Source organism: Lycorma delicatula, chromosome 4, assembly GCF_047948215.1.
Source record: "Lycorma delicatula isolate Av1 chromosome 4, ASM4794821v1, whole genome shotgun sequence".
Taxonomy (NCBI): Eukaryota; Metazoa; Arthropoda; class Insecta; order Hemiptera; family Fulgoridae; genus Lycorma; species Lycorma delicatula.
Genome location: NC_134458.1, coordinates 87,811,964 through 87,830,000, shown reverse-complemented (window position 1 = coordinate 87,830,000; position 18,037 = coordinate 87,811,964). Strand labels below are relative to the sequence as shown.

Below are 18,037 nucleotides of genomic sequence, written 5' to 3'. Positions count from 1 at the left end.
ATGTGTTAAATTATTAATTTTACAATCTATTTCTGTTCGTTATTTCATTACTTGTTAATAAATCAAAAGTGTTCACAATAAATATTTCCAAATAAATGTGGACAAATTAATATGCATTTATCTCTAATCCTACAAAGTATTTACTAAGCATGGTCTACCTATGGTTTTATTAAATTGATAGTTTATGTTATTATTCCTACATTTAAAAATTCATACTTTTATATAATATTATTCATTAAACATAATTTTTTTGGGCATCAATTTTATCAGTTTTACATTTTAAGTATTTATATGCAACTTTTGCTTTGTTCAGCATAAGTAAATAATTTTGTTCCAACATGTTACGTAGTGTGCTGCAAGTAATAATTAATAAACATCACTTAAGTCGAGAGTTACAGCGTTCAAGTCCTAGTAAAGCCAGTTATTTTTACACGGATTTGAATACTAGATCGTGGATACCGGTGTTCTTTGGTGGTTGGGTTTCAATTAACCACATTAACTGAAAATTAGATGAATACTTAAACAAAAACATGTCACTTTTTTAAGCTGTATATTTGATTATACAATATGAGAGTAATAATACAAGGATTATTGCACATTATAGATTACTTAACTTATATATCAGGGGTCATGATACCAGCAAGCATTGAATTACATTTGTATAAGGAATCTTACTTACTAGTGACAAACAGAAACAGAATTCCTTCTTTTATATTTTACACCGTGCAATACATTTTACCACAACTTCAGCTTAAATGAAAAATCAAAATCAAAAAGAATAAAATAAATTACAGAGAATTTATATGCATCATAAGGGAGATAACAACAGGGATTATGTACAAAATTAAGTTAGATATAAAGTATATACGTGAGAAAGAAACTGGTTCTGGGTTCAATTTCTGGCAAGATCAGGTATTTTTTATCATCATTTTACTCCTTCCAATAAATGTTTGAAACTATTATTGTTTATGTGTAATTGAAGGTTAAATAATGTTTTTAAAGTTGTTTACAATTATTAGTATTTGTTAATACATATTATTTTGTTGTTCTTGTTCATATAATGTTTGTTTACACATTCTACTTAATGAACGCATAATAATTAAATCATTAACGACTGTTACTGAAATATGTTTAGTTAAGTTTATTGTACTGGAGAAAATGTAGAGCACCACCTCCTTAGGTTATTCCAAGTATTATATATTATTATACAAAGTTTTACCCAAAAGTTCTGGAAATTTTTATTGCACTTATATAAAAGCACTAACAACCAAACACCATTAATAGTAGCATAATACTAGTGAGTCAAGACACCGAGTGGCTTTGATCTGGATAAATCTTTTGTAGTCGTTAAGCAATTCTCCATTGCTATGTTTGCTTGTGATTGCAATTTTGTTGCAATGACCGATCTAAAGCAATAGCACATCTGTATCAATTTATGCTTTAAACTTGGTAAAAAAGCTGCAGAAATGCATAAAATATAACGAACATTGTTATCAATAGCATTCAATAACAATGATTTAGTCCAAACACAAACGTAACAGATTTAAAGATTTAAAAAATTGCCAAACGTTTCTCGATAATGATGAGTTCAGAATGACCATCTACTAGCATTACATAAAAAAAAACATATTGTTCAAATGCAATTGTGGAATATCATAGGCAAATCATCAACGATATCTGTAACATCATGGGATTATTGGTACATATCAGTGTCTTTAATACTAATGGAGTATCCACAAGGAGTTCATACTTTATGGTCAAACAATTAATAGAAAATTTGTAATGCTGTCAAAAGGTAGCTAAGGGAGGATATGAAAATAAAACTTCTAAAGAAGTAATGAAGAAATAATGATGATATAAGAAGGTGGAATAAGAAATAATGATGGGAATAAGATCCAAATATGATGTGATTATATATTTAATGTTGCAATTTGGGGACTTTTGGTTGCAATCTTTTGAACTTATAAAAATCTGGAAGTAAATGGATAATTACTAAAATCAGAAGAATGGTGACTAATATTAGTTACTAGGATTTTAAATATCTTATAATTAAACATTTTTATTTGCTGTTTTTCTATTAGTAAATAAAACTTTGTGGTTCTTATTGTTTGTCTTATCTCTGTAATATTGTAGATAAGATAAAGTTAAAAAATTTTAATACAATTTAATTGTAAAAAAGACTACTACATTGTAATGGATACTACAAAAAAGCTCAGAAACAAAATTCATAATCATCAAAAAATTTGAAGACATTAAAAAGAAGTTATTTTATTTTATTTTTTATTCAATACGATTGGACAAAGTTAATAAAATGTTTTAAATTCCTACCCTTCCTCTATCATCAAAAAGTCTTGCCATAACTATAATAAATAAACAAAAAGAGATTATTTGTCAGTATTTTTTTTGTTAAGAAAATCACTTAAGATCTGACTCAGAACCGTAAACTAAATAATATTTGCAAAAAAATTATTAACTTTATATCTAATAAAAACATTCTTCTCTCTCAAAATTTCAATCATGGGTCCAATCTCATCTGGAAGAAGAAACAGCAGACAAGGACATATAAAAAATTTCTTGTGCATATAAATAAACACTGCATTTGTTTTACAAAATTGAATGTAATAAAAAGTATTAACCTGTGTTGTGCTACTTTCTCCATTTGCATTATCATCATTATTGTTAGAAGGAGATTTCTGCTTTACTTCAGATTCTAAATCACAAGGTGCTTGTAATCCCTCTTCAGAGAGAAAGCTCGGTATAATAAAATCTTCACGGTTTGGTATACCACCTAAAAAACAAATAATAAGATATTATAATGCATCATATGTAAGACTATGAGAGGGGCATTTTTTTTGCAGATATGACTGGAAGAATGAGAGGATCATGTACAGACACAGAGAAATAAGGAATAGAATTTAGGACTGCAGGATAAGAAGGTTAAGGAATAAAATGAAGTATATGGAAAAAGTAGCATTATGGTTCTAGAAAAAACAACTGGACAAAGATAAAAGATAAGCAGAGAAGGGAAAGATAAAACAGCCTGAAAATTTTTTCATTTTCAAAAAGGGACAAGTGTCGAATTAGGTAGTGGTATATAATGTGATTAAAAAACATCTGAAAAACTGGCTGTATAAGTCGCTATTAAACAAACAGGAAAATATTGAGAAAACAATTTGTCATGTTTGTTCTTAAGGCTGTAAACTAAAACTCACTTTTTCTGTGCTAAAGGTTTTTGAGCAACCTACTAAGTTCCTTCAAAAATAGATCAAATTTTTAAAATTGTGCACAAACATCTTCAGATGGCATACTCCAGTACCATATGCACCTAGCAGCATATCTTGGTAACATATTGTTTTTTACTGGGTTCTGATCTATGTGTTAGTTGTCGAGTAACTTCCAATTGAGTGAGGTCGTGCATAAGCTGCTCGTCGGATTAGTGAAAAAGCAAAAATTAAGGAGTTGAAGGAACAACGCTTCATTTCAATGTTCTTGAGGAAGTTGTCATCTGCATTTGCATTTGCAAGGAGCTCCTGACAGATTTCAACTCGATTCTGCTTCTGGTCATCTGTCAACAAACATGACATAAATTTTACACTGATGCGATGCATCACAGGTTTTTCAGTCAGGATTTAATGGTGAGATACTACACTTATGACAGCTTCTTCAGCAACCTCACAGATTGTTAAATGACGATTTTCACAAATTATAATGCTCACACTCTGAACATGTTGCTCATCTGTTGATGTGGAAGGTCGTCCAATCCTTGGATTTTTGCAAACTGAATTTCTGATTTCTTTAAAATGCTTAAACTAATTATAGCACTGCATTCAGCTCATGCAGTCATCCTTGTATGTTTGGTTAAGCATTTGGAATGTTTCCATGAAAGTTTTCCCCAGTTTTATGCAAAATTTCAGACAGAGGCGTTGTTCCTCCAGCTCCTTCATTTTTACTTTTTCACTAATCCAACAAGCTTTTCTTTCTTTTTCCTGTTTAGCCTTCAGGAATAACCATTAAGGTATTACTTCAGAAGATGAATGAGGATGATATGTATGATTGTAAATGAAGTGTTATCTTGTACACTCTCAGTTCGACCACTCCTGAGATGTGTGGTTAATTGAAGCCCAACCACCAAAGAACACCAGTATCCATGATCTAGTATTCAAATCATATAAAACTAACTGCCTTTACTAGGACTTGAATGCTGGAACTCTCAACTTCCAAATCAACTGATTTGGGAAGACATGTTCACCACTAGACCAACCTGGTGGGTTAATCCGACAAGCTTTTTTTTTTCTTTTTAAGCACCCCTATGGTAACCGGTCCCCGCCGTTAAGCAAATGCAGTTCCCATAGGCATGCCGTAGCAGCAGACTACCACCCCTAGCTTGGCCCTTCTAGTAGGGCTTCTCTCAATGAGGTCTACCTTATATCTCGCTTAATTCTAATCACACATAATAGTGCAGCTCGCAGGCCGCCTAAATTAACTTATACTAACTTAATATAATCTTTGCTTGCCCATTGGTCAGGGTGGTTCACCTGACCAGCACAAGTCCTTTCCTTACACCTATACGAGCTCGAAGGCTCATCACCTAATTTTATTTAACCATGCCGACTGAGTATGGGTGATAAACTCCCTATCCTCCACAACCAGCGCGCGTTCAACACAGCACTCTTAACAACTACATCGCAGCATGCACGCTGCCTATGACTATCTGCTTACCCATTGAGTGGAAGTGAGAGGCATCCTTCCACTACCACTCAGCATAAGTCCTCAATTCCTAACCTACCAATGACACGCAGGTCACGAAGGAAGTGCTTGCCAATTGGAAGCTGCTGAGGACTCCACACAATTCCCAGCACAAGTCTTTCCCACCCACATCTATTTTATGACTAAATGAAGCACACAGGCTTCCTAATTCGAAACTTAAACTAAGCATACCCATTGGGAGGTCCAGGTACCCCACCCTGTGCCTCCCAGCGCATGTACTTTGCCCTAATACTAGACTTAAATCTAATACCACTTATGCCTGTCCTACCTAAGGGTCATGCTCTAAAGCGACCCTGTGCGAACATGCTTCACCCAACAACTAACTAAGACTGAGAAGCCGGGCTACCTGCCCATTAGACCATGCAAGTCCAGTTCCACAGCGAGATTAGCATGGCTCTCGTAGAGAATCCACTCCGCCAAACCCGTTATTTACAAGCTAAAAACCTCATACTCATCATTCACCTAGGCGAATACAGGAAAAATAAAACAAAGCAAAAAGAAACAATACAAACTTAACCTACAAATAATGCATAAAACCCTGGTTAAGTGGGCAAAGCATGTTCACCCACATTAATCTACTCACATTACATTATGTTACACAATGAGAGTCCGGCTTCCACCCGTGCACCCTTCCTTTGGATCCGGAAACACCCCATTGGAAAACCATAGGGCCCCAGGACCATCCCACCCAGACTTCTGCCCGATGGCACCCCATAGGCAACACAGACATATAAAAAATTCCTAAACCTAATTTACATCCAGCCTGAGCCTGGCCTCACGCAGACGTCCCTCATCTTCCTTAGTTCGCGGGATTGTGCATACCAGCTTCTCCACCTGGCTCCACTGTCTCCTTCCTGCCAACATGTACTGTACCGTGTTGTCAGGGGTGAGCCATGTCAAGCTCTCTCTCCTCCGGAAATGGTCCCACCTCTGGCACTCATAAATAGTGTGATGCACCGTGTCCACTTCTTCACAGTATGCACAATCTGCCAATATCCTTTTCCCGAACCTGCAGAGGTAGGCCTCAAAATCACCATGACCGGACAAGAACTGTGTGAGGTAATACCCTACCTCACCATGTCCACGCCTAATCCACGGTGCCACTTGCGGTATGAGCCGTCTCGTCCACTATCCTTTATCCGAGGCAGCCCATTTTCCTTGCCACTCTGCAAGAAGTTTCTCCTTCGCCTCTTTTCTCAGCATACCCTCCCAGGTTCGGCGTAGTTCGACGACTCGCAGCTCAATCGGGGGGATCCCAGCTATGGCCCCGACCGCATCGCCCGATACCGTTCGATAGGCCGAGGCCACCCTCAGCGCCGCTCTTCTCTGGAAGGCCTCCATCTTCTTCCTGGATCTTCCTGTTTCCAGCGCCGACGTCCAAATCGGCGACGCATACAGCAGCACCGACGTTGCCACTGCCGCCAGAAGCCTTCTCTTCTTTTCTGTGGGACCCCTCTTGTTTGACATTACTTTAGCGAGAGAGTCCAACACCCTGCTGCCTTTCGCCGTAGCTTCAATTACGTGTTCCGTGTAGAGACCGTTTTGACACAGCCATACGCCGAGGTATTTTACCTTCCTCGACGCATGTATACGGACTCCCTGAGCCAGGATGCTCAACTCTCTCACTCGTCGTCTCCCTACCATGGCCACCATCATCGTCTTCTCTGGCGCCAGGCTCAGACCATTTTGTTGCAGCCAAGCTGCAGCAATTCTCACAGCCTCCACTGCCCTGTCCTCTACATTATCCTCCGTGGCACCTGCTATCAGGAGAGCCAGATCATCCGCATAGGCCACCACCTGGACCCCATCCGGATAGTTCAACCTCAATATTTCATCATATGCAATGTTCCACAAGTACGGCCCAAGGACCGAGCCCTGTGGAACACCCGCCCACATGTTGAAGACCTCCCTGGCTTCTTCCTCGTGTAAGTACTCGTTGATGATAGATATCAGATATTCGCTGAGGCCTTTCCTCCTCAGCGATTGCATCACCACACGCCAGGGAATGCTATTAAAAGCATTTTTGATATCGAGGAGGACCACCAAAGGGATCCTCCTAGTTCTCCAGGTACCTTCTCGCACTCGCTTTGCCCAGTCCACAACTATCCGAATGGCATCGAGCGTCGACCTTCCCTTGAGAAAACCAAACTGCATCGGGGAAAGACCCCCTGCGTTCGCCACCTCCTCCATCAGTCTTTCCGCCAGCAGCCGTTCATACAGCTTCCCCATCGTGTTTAATAAACACCGGGGTCTGTACGCCGGCCTCTCCTGGGGAGTATGACTTGGCTTCGGGAGGAGGCCCGGTTGGTCCTCCTTCCACACCTCCGGGAAGCTACACTTCCTCAGTGCCTCGTTAAATGCCCCCAGGACCATCAAGGGATGCCTTTCAACTAACATCTTCACCACAGCTCCTGGCACCCTATCCGGACCCGGGCTCTTCTTAGGATTGATTTTGGCCGCCGCCCATTTCAACTCATCCAGGCTGAAACGCTGCTCGTGCACGCAGGCGATCCTTTCCCATTCTTCCACCTCCTGCGGGAAAAGTCTCTCTCAATCGCTTCTCGTGTCTGGCTCCCTGATAGCACGGGGAGACGCCTGCCAAATTTCTTCATCACGATCTGGTAGGCGCGTCCCCAAGGGTCAGTGTCCATCTCCTTAACCAATCGCTCCAGGCATCTCTCTTTGCCTGCTTCACAGCATTACTCAACCTTCTCCTTGTTTCACAAAGTTCCTCCCTCATCTCATCAGCTAGCACTGGGTTTGTCCGTCGAATCCGTTGCACCCTCCTCCTCGCCGCCGTAGCTTGCGACCGCAAGGTGGAGAGTTCTTCATTCCACCAGTATGCCATCCGCCGGGGACCACAGTACCGTGGGATTGCTCTTCGGCATTCCTCTTTGACTACAGTCGACAGCTCCTCCGGTTTCTCTTCCAGTCTTCGAAACACAGCCACAGCTGCCACGTTGTCAGCATGACGCCGTAACTGTACTTTGGACGGCCTCCATTTCACTTGCTTCTTTACTCGAGCTGGTCGGTCACACAGAACGGTAAAAAACACCGCCCTGTGGTCGCTTCCAAACTCGTCTTCAAGTATCCTCCACTCCGGGACCCTTGCAACAGTTCGTTCGGGTACAGCCGTTATATCAACGACCGACCCTCTACCCCTGCCAACAAAGGTGGCCTCACCCGGAGTGTTGAGCACTACCATCTTTGTTGCTCCCAGCATCGTCGCCAACTCGTAGCCCATGCTCGTTGAGCGTAGTCCTCCAAGCTCCTCCGCTTCGGCATTGAGGTCTCCGGCCAACACCACCGGCTTTCCCATTCTTCTGATGAGCAGCTCCACTTCATCCAGGAACTCCGTGAACCTTTCTTCGCCACTGTTCGGTGATACATAGCAGGACAGGATTACTAAGTCGGCAGATTCCACCGCCACGTAGCCCTTACCCACCTGCACAAGCCTCACCGCCCATTTTCCTGACACATTAGCGATGGCTGCGTCTCCTTCCTTATCTGTAATCCATGAATCCGAAGCCACCGCCCGTCGATTGGGTTCCGATACAAGAAGGTCAACTCCTCGTTCCATCACGGCATTCCAGGCTAGATCTTGCGCCGCCCGGTTCCGATTGGCGTTCAGCTAGATGCAGTTCATCGCCGACGCTTGTCACACTCATCAGCGCCAGTGCGGTGTCCGATCTTTCCGCACGCCGAAACACTTAATGGGGGCCTTGCAGTCCACTTTCTTGTGGCCCGCTTCCCCACAATTGAAGCACATTTTAGTTCGATCAGGACCCGTACACTGTGCTGCTCTATGGCCTCTACCCCAGCAACGGTAGCATTGCATCTCATGCTCCCTTAGCTGCACCCAACAGTTGAGCCATCTAACTCTAACATATTCCTTTGCAGCTAACTCCTTCGCATCTATCAGGGGTAAGGCAACCGTGGCATCTCGCATCCCGCAGAACGATCTTCTCATGGATAAAACCCTGGTGTCCACCTTTCGGCCTAAGGCTTTATCAATTGCAGCCTTAAGCTCCTCCTCAGTCTCATCTCGATCCATGTCTCGAATCACCAACGTGAGGGGCCTACCTGCCTCACTTCTCTTCAGCACTTTCACCTCGGGTGCCGCCACAGAGACCTTCTGGCGCAGGGCGTCAGCAGCCTTGGATCCCTCCCGCAGCTTCATCTCCATGTCCTCTCCTCTCCCACGCTTGACGCGCATGATATCGTCAGCGAGAACTTCCCCGACCGTGTCTAACCTTCTTCAGGAGCGCCGCATACGACACACCCTGTTGACGTAGGACAACCGTCTCAGTCTTAATATCCGGTCGCTTCTGGGAAGGATCCCGTATTGTCTCTACCGCTGAGGAATATTTCCACGGCGATCTCAAACCCTTTTTTCCTGGCCCAGCTTTCTGCCACCCGTCTTGCCAGCTCTCCCATTTCACCAGCCTCTGTGGCCAGCACCAAAGGCTCCAGTTCGTGCTCATAGATGTCGGTTATCGCCGTGAGCACCTGTTGATACGCGGCCTTTCCATTTCTAACTGCTACCACGTAATTTCCTCCAGCTTCATCCGGGTCTTCCCCCAGCATGGCCACCGCCGCCACTTCTCTCACCACATGCCCAGGCTAGAGTTTACCCGCATTCAGCTTCCGTCTAGCCCCCGGCGAGACAAGGCAAACGTGTCCCGCAAAGGGCCTCTTCTTCTCTTCCGAAACCCTGAGCAGAAACACCTTCGCCCGTTTATCCTCCTCATCCGGAAAACCATCCATAAGCTTTGTGATAATCCGACAAGCTGTTTATGCACAACCTCACTCAAATGGTAATTATTCAACAAATAACGCATAGATCAGGACCCAGTAAAAGGCAATATATTATCAAGATATGCTGCTAGGTGCAAACAGTGGCCACAGCACACCATTTGAGTGAGACTTTTTCTCAATAAACCTCATATATCAGATTTGTCAAAAACTTGGTAAAACAAGTTAAGTCACTAATTAAAGTTACACAGACATTAAGTGGATAGGATTGTATAACTTGGTTTGACTATATGAGTAAAGTTAAATACATAAATTAAAAATAATATACATATTAAATATTAAAGACAATAAATTTAATATATATATTAAAGACAATCAAAGTTCCAAGAGTAATGAACTGTCTTACTCAAAACCAAGAAAAGGGAAAAAGTTTTAAACTTTTAACAGTTGTTGGAATATTATCAGTCCTCTTTATGAGTTTAACTGTATTAGTTCAGTTTAGTCAGACAGGTAATTTGGACATGGGATGTATGTTGACCAACATTTCTTTCATTTAAAACACATTATATTATAAAATATAAATACTTGTAAAATTAAAATTAAAAATAGAAATAATAATCTGTTTCTTATAAAAATAATGAATTACTTAAAAATATATAATTTTATAATTATAAATTTAACAATTTACTTTGTTATAAAAATAATGAATATCCTTATAAATAAGAAACTTAAACGTTACTCCTGAATTTATTATGGACAAGTTTGATTTGAAGCTTTTCAAAAAAATTTGTGCTAAAACTGTTATCAAGTCTTAGCACAAATTCAGGTCAAATTTACTTAATTTACTTTTACTTAATTTCAAGATGATCAATAAACATTTTACAGAGACAGAAACGAAATATTAAAGAAAAATAGCATGCTTTTTTTATATTAAATTTACTATACGATAAATTGAAAAAAATGAGCACTGACTTGATCTCAAAGATGATATTTAGGCTTTTGATTGGTGAAAATCAGTTTCCTGTTTAAAAAAATCCCCATGGGAATATATCTTACAGGCAGAATACACATCTTTTAGGTTCTATTTTCATGTGATCCTAAGAAAACTATACCACACAAATACAAAGGATTTTCAAACAAATTTCTATAGAAGTTGCAATACAAGGTTGACTCATGTACTCCACAATTCATACCAAAAACATGGTAATTTTAATTTTCAAATAAAAATTCCTGTAAAAGAAGCTTCAACAAAAAAATATATTATTCAAAATGGGTAACATACAATATCAAAAATGTTTAGTTTTTTTTATTTTACCTGTATGCTGATATCTTTGCAGCTGATCTTTAAATTCATTAAGATTTGAAATACTAGAGGATATTCTATCATCTAATTCTAATTTGCTTTTTTCTACACTGATTTTAACAGTAACTGCATTGCTTTTAAACTCTCTTATATTATTCACAATTTTACGTTTTATATAATTTGAAATATTTTCAAAAATATTAATTACTGCAACACCTGATTCCTGAAAAATTAAAGACAAAAGAGAAAATTTGAGTAACACTGCTGAAGAAATTGAATATTTTATATCTGCTTATTTTGCCTGTATTTTAATTTACAATTTTTTTATCAATATACCAGAGGAATTGATAATTAATAATGCACAATTTAATAAAAGATAATAATTATAGATGCCTAATATTAGGTAACATTTTTGTAGTTTAATTACACGCATTATGAATAAGTACATAACAAAATCAAAAAATATGTAAATCAAAATACCGAATTGATAGATAAAATCAAATAGCAACATAGATTAGAGTGATTATTCAACATACAGAGTTCAGCATAAAAGAACCAGGTGTTATTCAAAATGCAGTGGCGTTTCTATTAATAATATTAAATTCTAAAGTGTTCTAAGTCATTTACACTGAACTTAGCTGGCAAGATTTACAGGCAACCATTGTCAGTGATATAGTATTCCACTGGTTTATAAATAAGAACAGATTTATAAATAAGAACATGTGCATACTAGTATGCACATGTTGTTATTAGAACATAATAAGAACATGTTCTTATTATGGGAAAGAGGACTGTGCTCTTTCCCAAGTATACAGTGCTTTCTCTCAATTCAATTAATTGCATGAAATCAAATATTGCAGTCTTATTTATTTCTTTTAATGTTTGCCGTTGCCTCCACAAAATTATATAATTTAAGCAGGTTCAGTATACTGATAGCTTCTATAATTAAAACAACTTTCAAAATAAATTACACATTTTATTTTTCTAAAAACTGTACTGTGGGTGTTTGATAAGACCATGGAAGTCAAAAGATGGCATTTACAGCACACTGATGAGGTCATTTTTTAGTTTCTTGCATTTTCACAAGGACCTCACTTTCAGTCAGATACATTCATAATTTTGTTTTTGATAATTAGTCAGGTATTGTGATTTGTAAAATAAGATTGGCAAAAGAGAATCTTCTTTCAATGATTAAACATTACTTTTTGAAAGGCAAAACCACCACAAACAAATGAAATTAAACCTAAACTAAATAGATTTATTACGAATCTGCTTCATTGATTAGAACAGATTACAACTGGTTTGGTTATTTTTAGAGTGGTCCTAAGAGTACAAATGATGAATATTCCAGAAGGTGTTTGTTTAGGTAATAATTGTAAATAATAATGAAAAAATCCATACAGTGATGGAAAATAGAAGACTAAAAGTGTGCAAAATTGGTAAGGCATCTCAAATGAAGGGTGCATTATTATTTTACATGAATTTTTACATATATGAAAACTGTTTACAAATGGGGGCCACATTTGGTAACAGTTGATCAAAAGTATGAATGATTAAACACTTCTAAGCATGATTTGGGGCTATTTCAATATAATCAATAGGAAGTTTTACACAGTTTCATAACATTTAATGAAACCTGTGTATTACTGTTGACCTGAAACCATGGGGGTGTCAAAAAAGTGGGTTCAGAGGGAATTTGCTGCAAAGAAGGTATAAACAGTTCCATCAGCAGAAAAAGTGTTGGCCATTGTATTTTGGGATGCTCATGCCATAATCTTCATCGACTTCCTAGAGAAGCAAAATGATAACTGGGCAATATAATGCATCTATGCTAGATCATTTATACTATTATATAAAGAGGAAGAGGGTTTCTATTTGTTAGAGATAAACAAAAAAACTACTCGATCAATCACAACCAAATTTTTACCCATGTTTCTTGGCATAACTGAGAAGGATTTTAGATATATTTAATTTCAAAACATCTCTAAAAAAATATATATGTGTGTATAGTAGTGGAGATTTGCTGGTTGAAGCACAGACTTTAATGAATTTAATTAATGAACTATGAACTGGGTTTGAACTGAATGATTTGAATAAATCGAATGAATAACATTACAAAAATTATAGAATTAAATTTATGTTAAATAAAATAATATTAAATAAATAAAAAAAATTCTTGTTTAAAAATAATGGGCTTCCCATGGGGATTGCGTGTGAGGCTAGAGTGGTGTGGTATGCACCTTGTGGGAGGCTAGACTAGACTGATCATCACTATCTACTGGTAACAAACGGCATGCCCTTGGGGCACTGTTTAGGGAGGTGCAATGGGACGCTCTTATATCTCTGCAAACAATCATCTGATTTTCAAAATTCTAACAAGGTATTTGTTAGTAAGTTGAGGGCTAACTTTTGCATGAATCAGGTACTCTCTCGATCTAACAGTTCACGGTTATTTGGAAATGTTATCTGAAAACTATTTATTAAAATGTGTAAATAATAAATAATCCATTATGGTGCTGCACTTCTCACTCGGGTTGCTAGATGGCAGCCGCTAAATTTTCACGCTCTTTTCTTATAGCGAGCCACCCCAAGATATTTTTCAGTAGAAATATTTTCAATGTAGGTCTTATTAAAATTGAAGACAACATATTGTGAGTGATTAATAATCAACGCCAATCGAAAACTAATGAAAATAAATTGATGAAAATTTATATACATGTTCTTCTTATGGTGTAAGTGCACACTAAGAAAGGATTTTTGAAATTCCAAGTTTAAAAGGGGTAAAATGAAATAACAATGAAATTTACTATTTTTTTTTGTTTTCTCGGTAACAAATGAAGATATCAGCTTGATTTTTTTGTGTGTGTAATCTTCATGTAAACATCTAAAATCCAATTTCTAGATTTTTGAAATTCCAAGTTTCAAGTGTTAAAATATATCTTAAATTTTTTTTGAAACCCTGCTATTTTTTTTTTTTAATTTGTTGGTAACAAATGAAGAAATCAATCTGATTTTTAGTGAGCATGATCTTCATGTGAATAAACCAGTTTCTAGATTTTTCAAATTCAACCTTGAAAGGGGGTGAAGAAGGTTTTGAACAATGATTGTAAATTTTCTCAATCCCAACAAAACTAAATGATATTCAGTAGATTTGAGCTTGCAAATACTCTTCAAATAAATATTTAAAAACCATTTTAAGGTTTTTTTAAAGGGTGCAATGGTATACGACGCTATGGCTCAACCAACACTGTATATGTGACTGGCTTCACCTGCCTCCTGTTAGTTGTCTAAAAAACATATAAAAAGATTCTATGGGAAACACAAATAAGATTTATATCGTGGGCGAAGCTGCGACAGGAAGCTAGTAGGAAATAAAGATAAAAATGACATTTGACAAAAAAGAAGGTTCTTTTTCATCAAGACAATGCACCAGCCCACTTCTCTGCATTTGGAAACGGTAAAATTGTTTGAATTGTACTCTAAAATTCTTCTGTATCCTTCTCTACTCACAGATTTAGCACCTTTGAATATTATCTGTTTCCAAATATGATCTGAATTACTGAAAAGGGATTTATGCAAAATAAGTTATTATCGAAACATCCATTTATTTTGAGCACTTAAAATAAATCATACTATGAGGATGGGATTGAAAAACTTGAGCATCATTGGACTAACTGTGTAAATTTATAAAGGAAATTAAGTTGAGAAATAAATTTTTTACAAAAAAAAATTGTGTTTTTATTTTTGCCGAATTATCAAAAACACCTAATGCATTAAACAATTATTTTTTTTTAATTCTATATATCAATTTAATAACAAAATTTTGTGACAATAGACCCAATGTATCTTTGGCAATGTATTTAAAGCTTTAAATGTAGCATGTCATCGAATAATTTGTATTCCCTTAATTTCTAGTGACCTGTGGAACATCATTTCATCATTTCATTATTGAATTTTGTTTTCATAAAACATAAGGAAAACTAAAAAATTACTCTACATCAACTAATTTTTAACCTAAACTGTCTTTATGCCTATGTGAAATGTATAAAAATTGTAAAATTATTCCTATTACCTGACTAATAACTATCCACTTCTCATAATCATCCCAGAATTTGGGCAGTTTTAAAATAAGCAATCTCCTGATATATATATATATATATTTTTTTTTATGTAAAGCATGCTAATACATTGATAATGAAGAATTAAGTTTTTTGTTCATAATTTTTCAAATTTTCTTTCAAGCCATATTAATGGGTTCATGTTTTTTTTCCTAAACCAATACTATTATTCAATATCACAAGGTCATAGATCAACAAATACATCTGTCACCAGGAGTTTTGTGCTGGTACTAGTAATTGTGCATTGCATCATTAGCAAACCAAAATCTTATTTAATCAATTTTATTAGTTTAATTGATCAGATTAACAATTATAATGGTAAGATTTTTTTTTCAAGAATGGAATGTGGAATTTATGTTTCACTATTTAAGTAAGATAGTTCAGTAGAACACTCAGCAGAATTTTCTGAAAAATTAGAATGTTGTAAAGTAAAAAAGAAACATCATGTTGGAGATATATTGTACTGTTCTATCCAGTGCATTCAATGATAGCAAATGACATCTTACTGATCATCAAGAAGTCTGAAGAACTACACTTCTTACCCAGAGCATTTTCAGCAGTCTAAACAGTTCTGGTCAGTTATAACCAGTTTCAAAACAAGGACAAAATGAGAACTAAACTTTTTATACATTACAGATAAGACATTGTCTTATTGTTAATGATAACATTAGTAAATAATTAGGCTACATTTACAGAAGTTTTTTAAAAAATACATTAACTGTTTAATTTTATTTCATAATATAAAAAAGTAAATCTTATTTACCTTTGCTTCACTATAAGCAACATCAAGATCAGAAGAAATATCTCTCTGAAATTTTATAACAAACTCAGTTCTGTGATTTGTAGCTTGTGATAAACATGATTTTATCTCTGTTAACTAAAATATAAATAAAAAAATGTTTAAATGCAATATAGTTCTTAATTATAAACACATAAGATATAACATTAAATTAAATCTAACTATATGCACCAATTTATTTCATCCTCAAAAGGAGTTTGTTTCATTTACATTTTAGAAAAACTATTATACATTTATTTTTATTATATGAGATTAACTATTAAAAATATTATCCAACTGAATGAACAAAATATAAAATATATGTTTACAATCTTTTTAAACACTTTCCGTATGGATGTAGTAGCACTCTACAGAATAGTGAATCTGTACACATCTACCGCAGTGAATTGCCTAGAAATTACAGTCCACCCAACTTCCAGGTAGTCACCCAGATCACTGTCAAAAGAATTTGTTTTGCAGGGGGTTGTGTTTTGAATTTTTTTGATCATGAATTGTGATATTTTCATGATGCATCCAAGTTTTGTCTCCCATCACAGTACTAAAAAGGAAATTATCTCCCTCGTCAAGACACCAATTCAGAAGCTATTCACAACATTCCTTTGTTGTTTGTTCTTTTCTGTGAGTTTGAATTTATCTGGGTGGCAACAGATTTTGTGTGATCGAAAGATCATTTTCAATTGATCTGGTCATCTTTTTTTTGTGTTTCTCTTCAGTTATAGAAACTGGTTGACCACTGCAAGACTTATCCTAAATATTTCCTTTACTGGCTAGTACTACTATTCACAAAATTATATTGTCTATCTATTCATAGTATTTTGATAAACTGCTTCAATACCATAAAAAGCTTTCAAATGATTATGAATTTCACTAGCATTCACTTTTTTCGCTGTTAAAAATTCAATCACTGCATGCTGTTTTAAACGCAAGTCCATATCAGTGGCGAATGAGAGGGTTAATGGGTTAATGGATTATGGTGTGTTAGGAGTAAGGTAATAAAACTACAAGATGGCAGCACCTGTCACTTTGTGAAACATTTTGTTTTTCAGTCATGTTCCAGTGAGCATTACATTTCAGCCACTCCCAGTATGCCATAAGTAACTTGTTTTAGATGCAAATTTATAATTAAAGTTTTTTTTCACATGGTAGCACTACAACACCCATCACTGGGATTGATCTCTCTCTCATATTTACATAACAGATTTGACTATATTCTTTGACTTACTGTTCAAATTAAATAATGAAAAATATGCATGTGTAAAATTAAGAGCATATGAACATGTAGCAGAATTCTCACATTTGTGAGAGAATTAAACAAAATTAATTTTGCAATTAAGTAATCAATTCTTTGTTTGCAATCATTAGGCAAATTCTTTTCCATGTGGAATATGTTTATAAACCACATAATCAGTTATTAAGACACACCTTTCAGAGCCCTCTTGTGTAATTTCAATGCATCAGTCACTAATTTAAAGAACTGTATTAAATAAAAATTGGGTCATAATATGCTAATTATTTTCAATTTTTTCCATTAAACATGTTATATTTGATAATTTTCGAAGATTTTAAAATATTTCAATGAGTATATATATATATATATATATATATAGATATTGTTACCACGTATATGCCTAGTTTAATATCAGTGGCCAAACACAGTACAGCAACTCAGATGCGAACTGGTGCACAGTATACGGACGCTTCCTTTTCGCTCCAGCTCCAGCTCACCAGGCTTCAATCGCCCCAGCCGGTGAACTTGGCAGCAGTAGCCAGCCCAGCGTGGGATCACTTGGGGAGAACCACCTTGGCCGTGCCGGCAAAGGATGACTGATGCTGATCTGACACTGCAGGACTCTAGGGGGCCACCACTGCCACGCTGTAGTGGGGACCCAACTGCCGCTGAGGAAAAGACTGGTCGGACTTCAATGGATGAGCCGCAACTCCCCGACTTTGCCAGAGACCAGCTTCCAGACCCAACAACTCTTCTCAGAGCTAATGCAAAAAATGACCCTTTTCAGGGTCACCACAAGGTTATGGATTACAAACCGTCGAAACCATTTTACGACAACAGCTCTTCTCAGGGCTACCCTAAGGTTAGCAATTACAACAAGCTGTTGAAGCCAATCAATGACAAAGACAGCCCTTTTTAGGGCCACCATAAGGTTAGTAAGTGCCACGTGCTGTCAAAGCCATTCGGGCAACAATATATATGTATATTTTATAGCCAGATTAGATGTACTTACTGATTTTCTCTCATTAAAACTTCATTTACTACATTTACTCTACCTCATTTATTAA

General features: G+C 36.7%; 1 protein-coding gene across 1 annotated transcript in view; it reads right to left on the bottom strand.

Annotated features, from left to right (window-relative positions):
- LOC142322668 (kinesin-like protein KIF11) overlaps positions 1–18,037 on the bottom strand; it is an 86,193-nt gene that overhangs the window by 4,184 nt on the left and 63,972 nt on the right. Inside the window, exons 15-17 of the mRNA XM_075361744.1 lie at positions 15,707–15,820; positions 10,838–11,048; positions 2,637–2,788 (exon numbers count right to left, since the gene is read on the bottom strand). Coding sequence (XP_075217859.1) covers positions 2,637–2,788; positions 10,838–11,048; positions 15,707–15,820 — 477 coding nt within the window. The remainder of the gene's footprint in view (positions 1–2,636; positions 2,789–10,837; positions 11,049–15,706; positions 15,821–18,037) is intronic.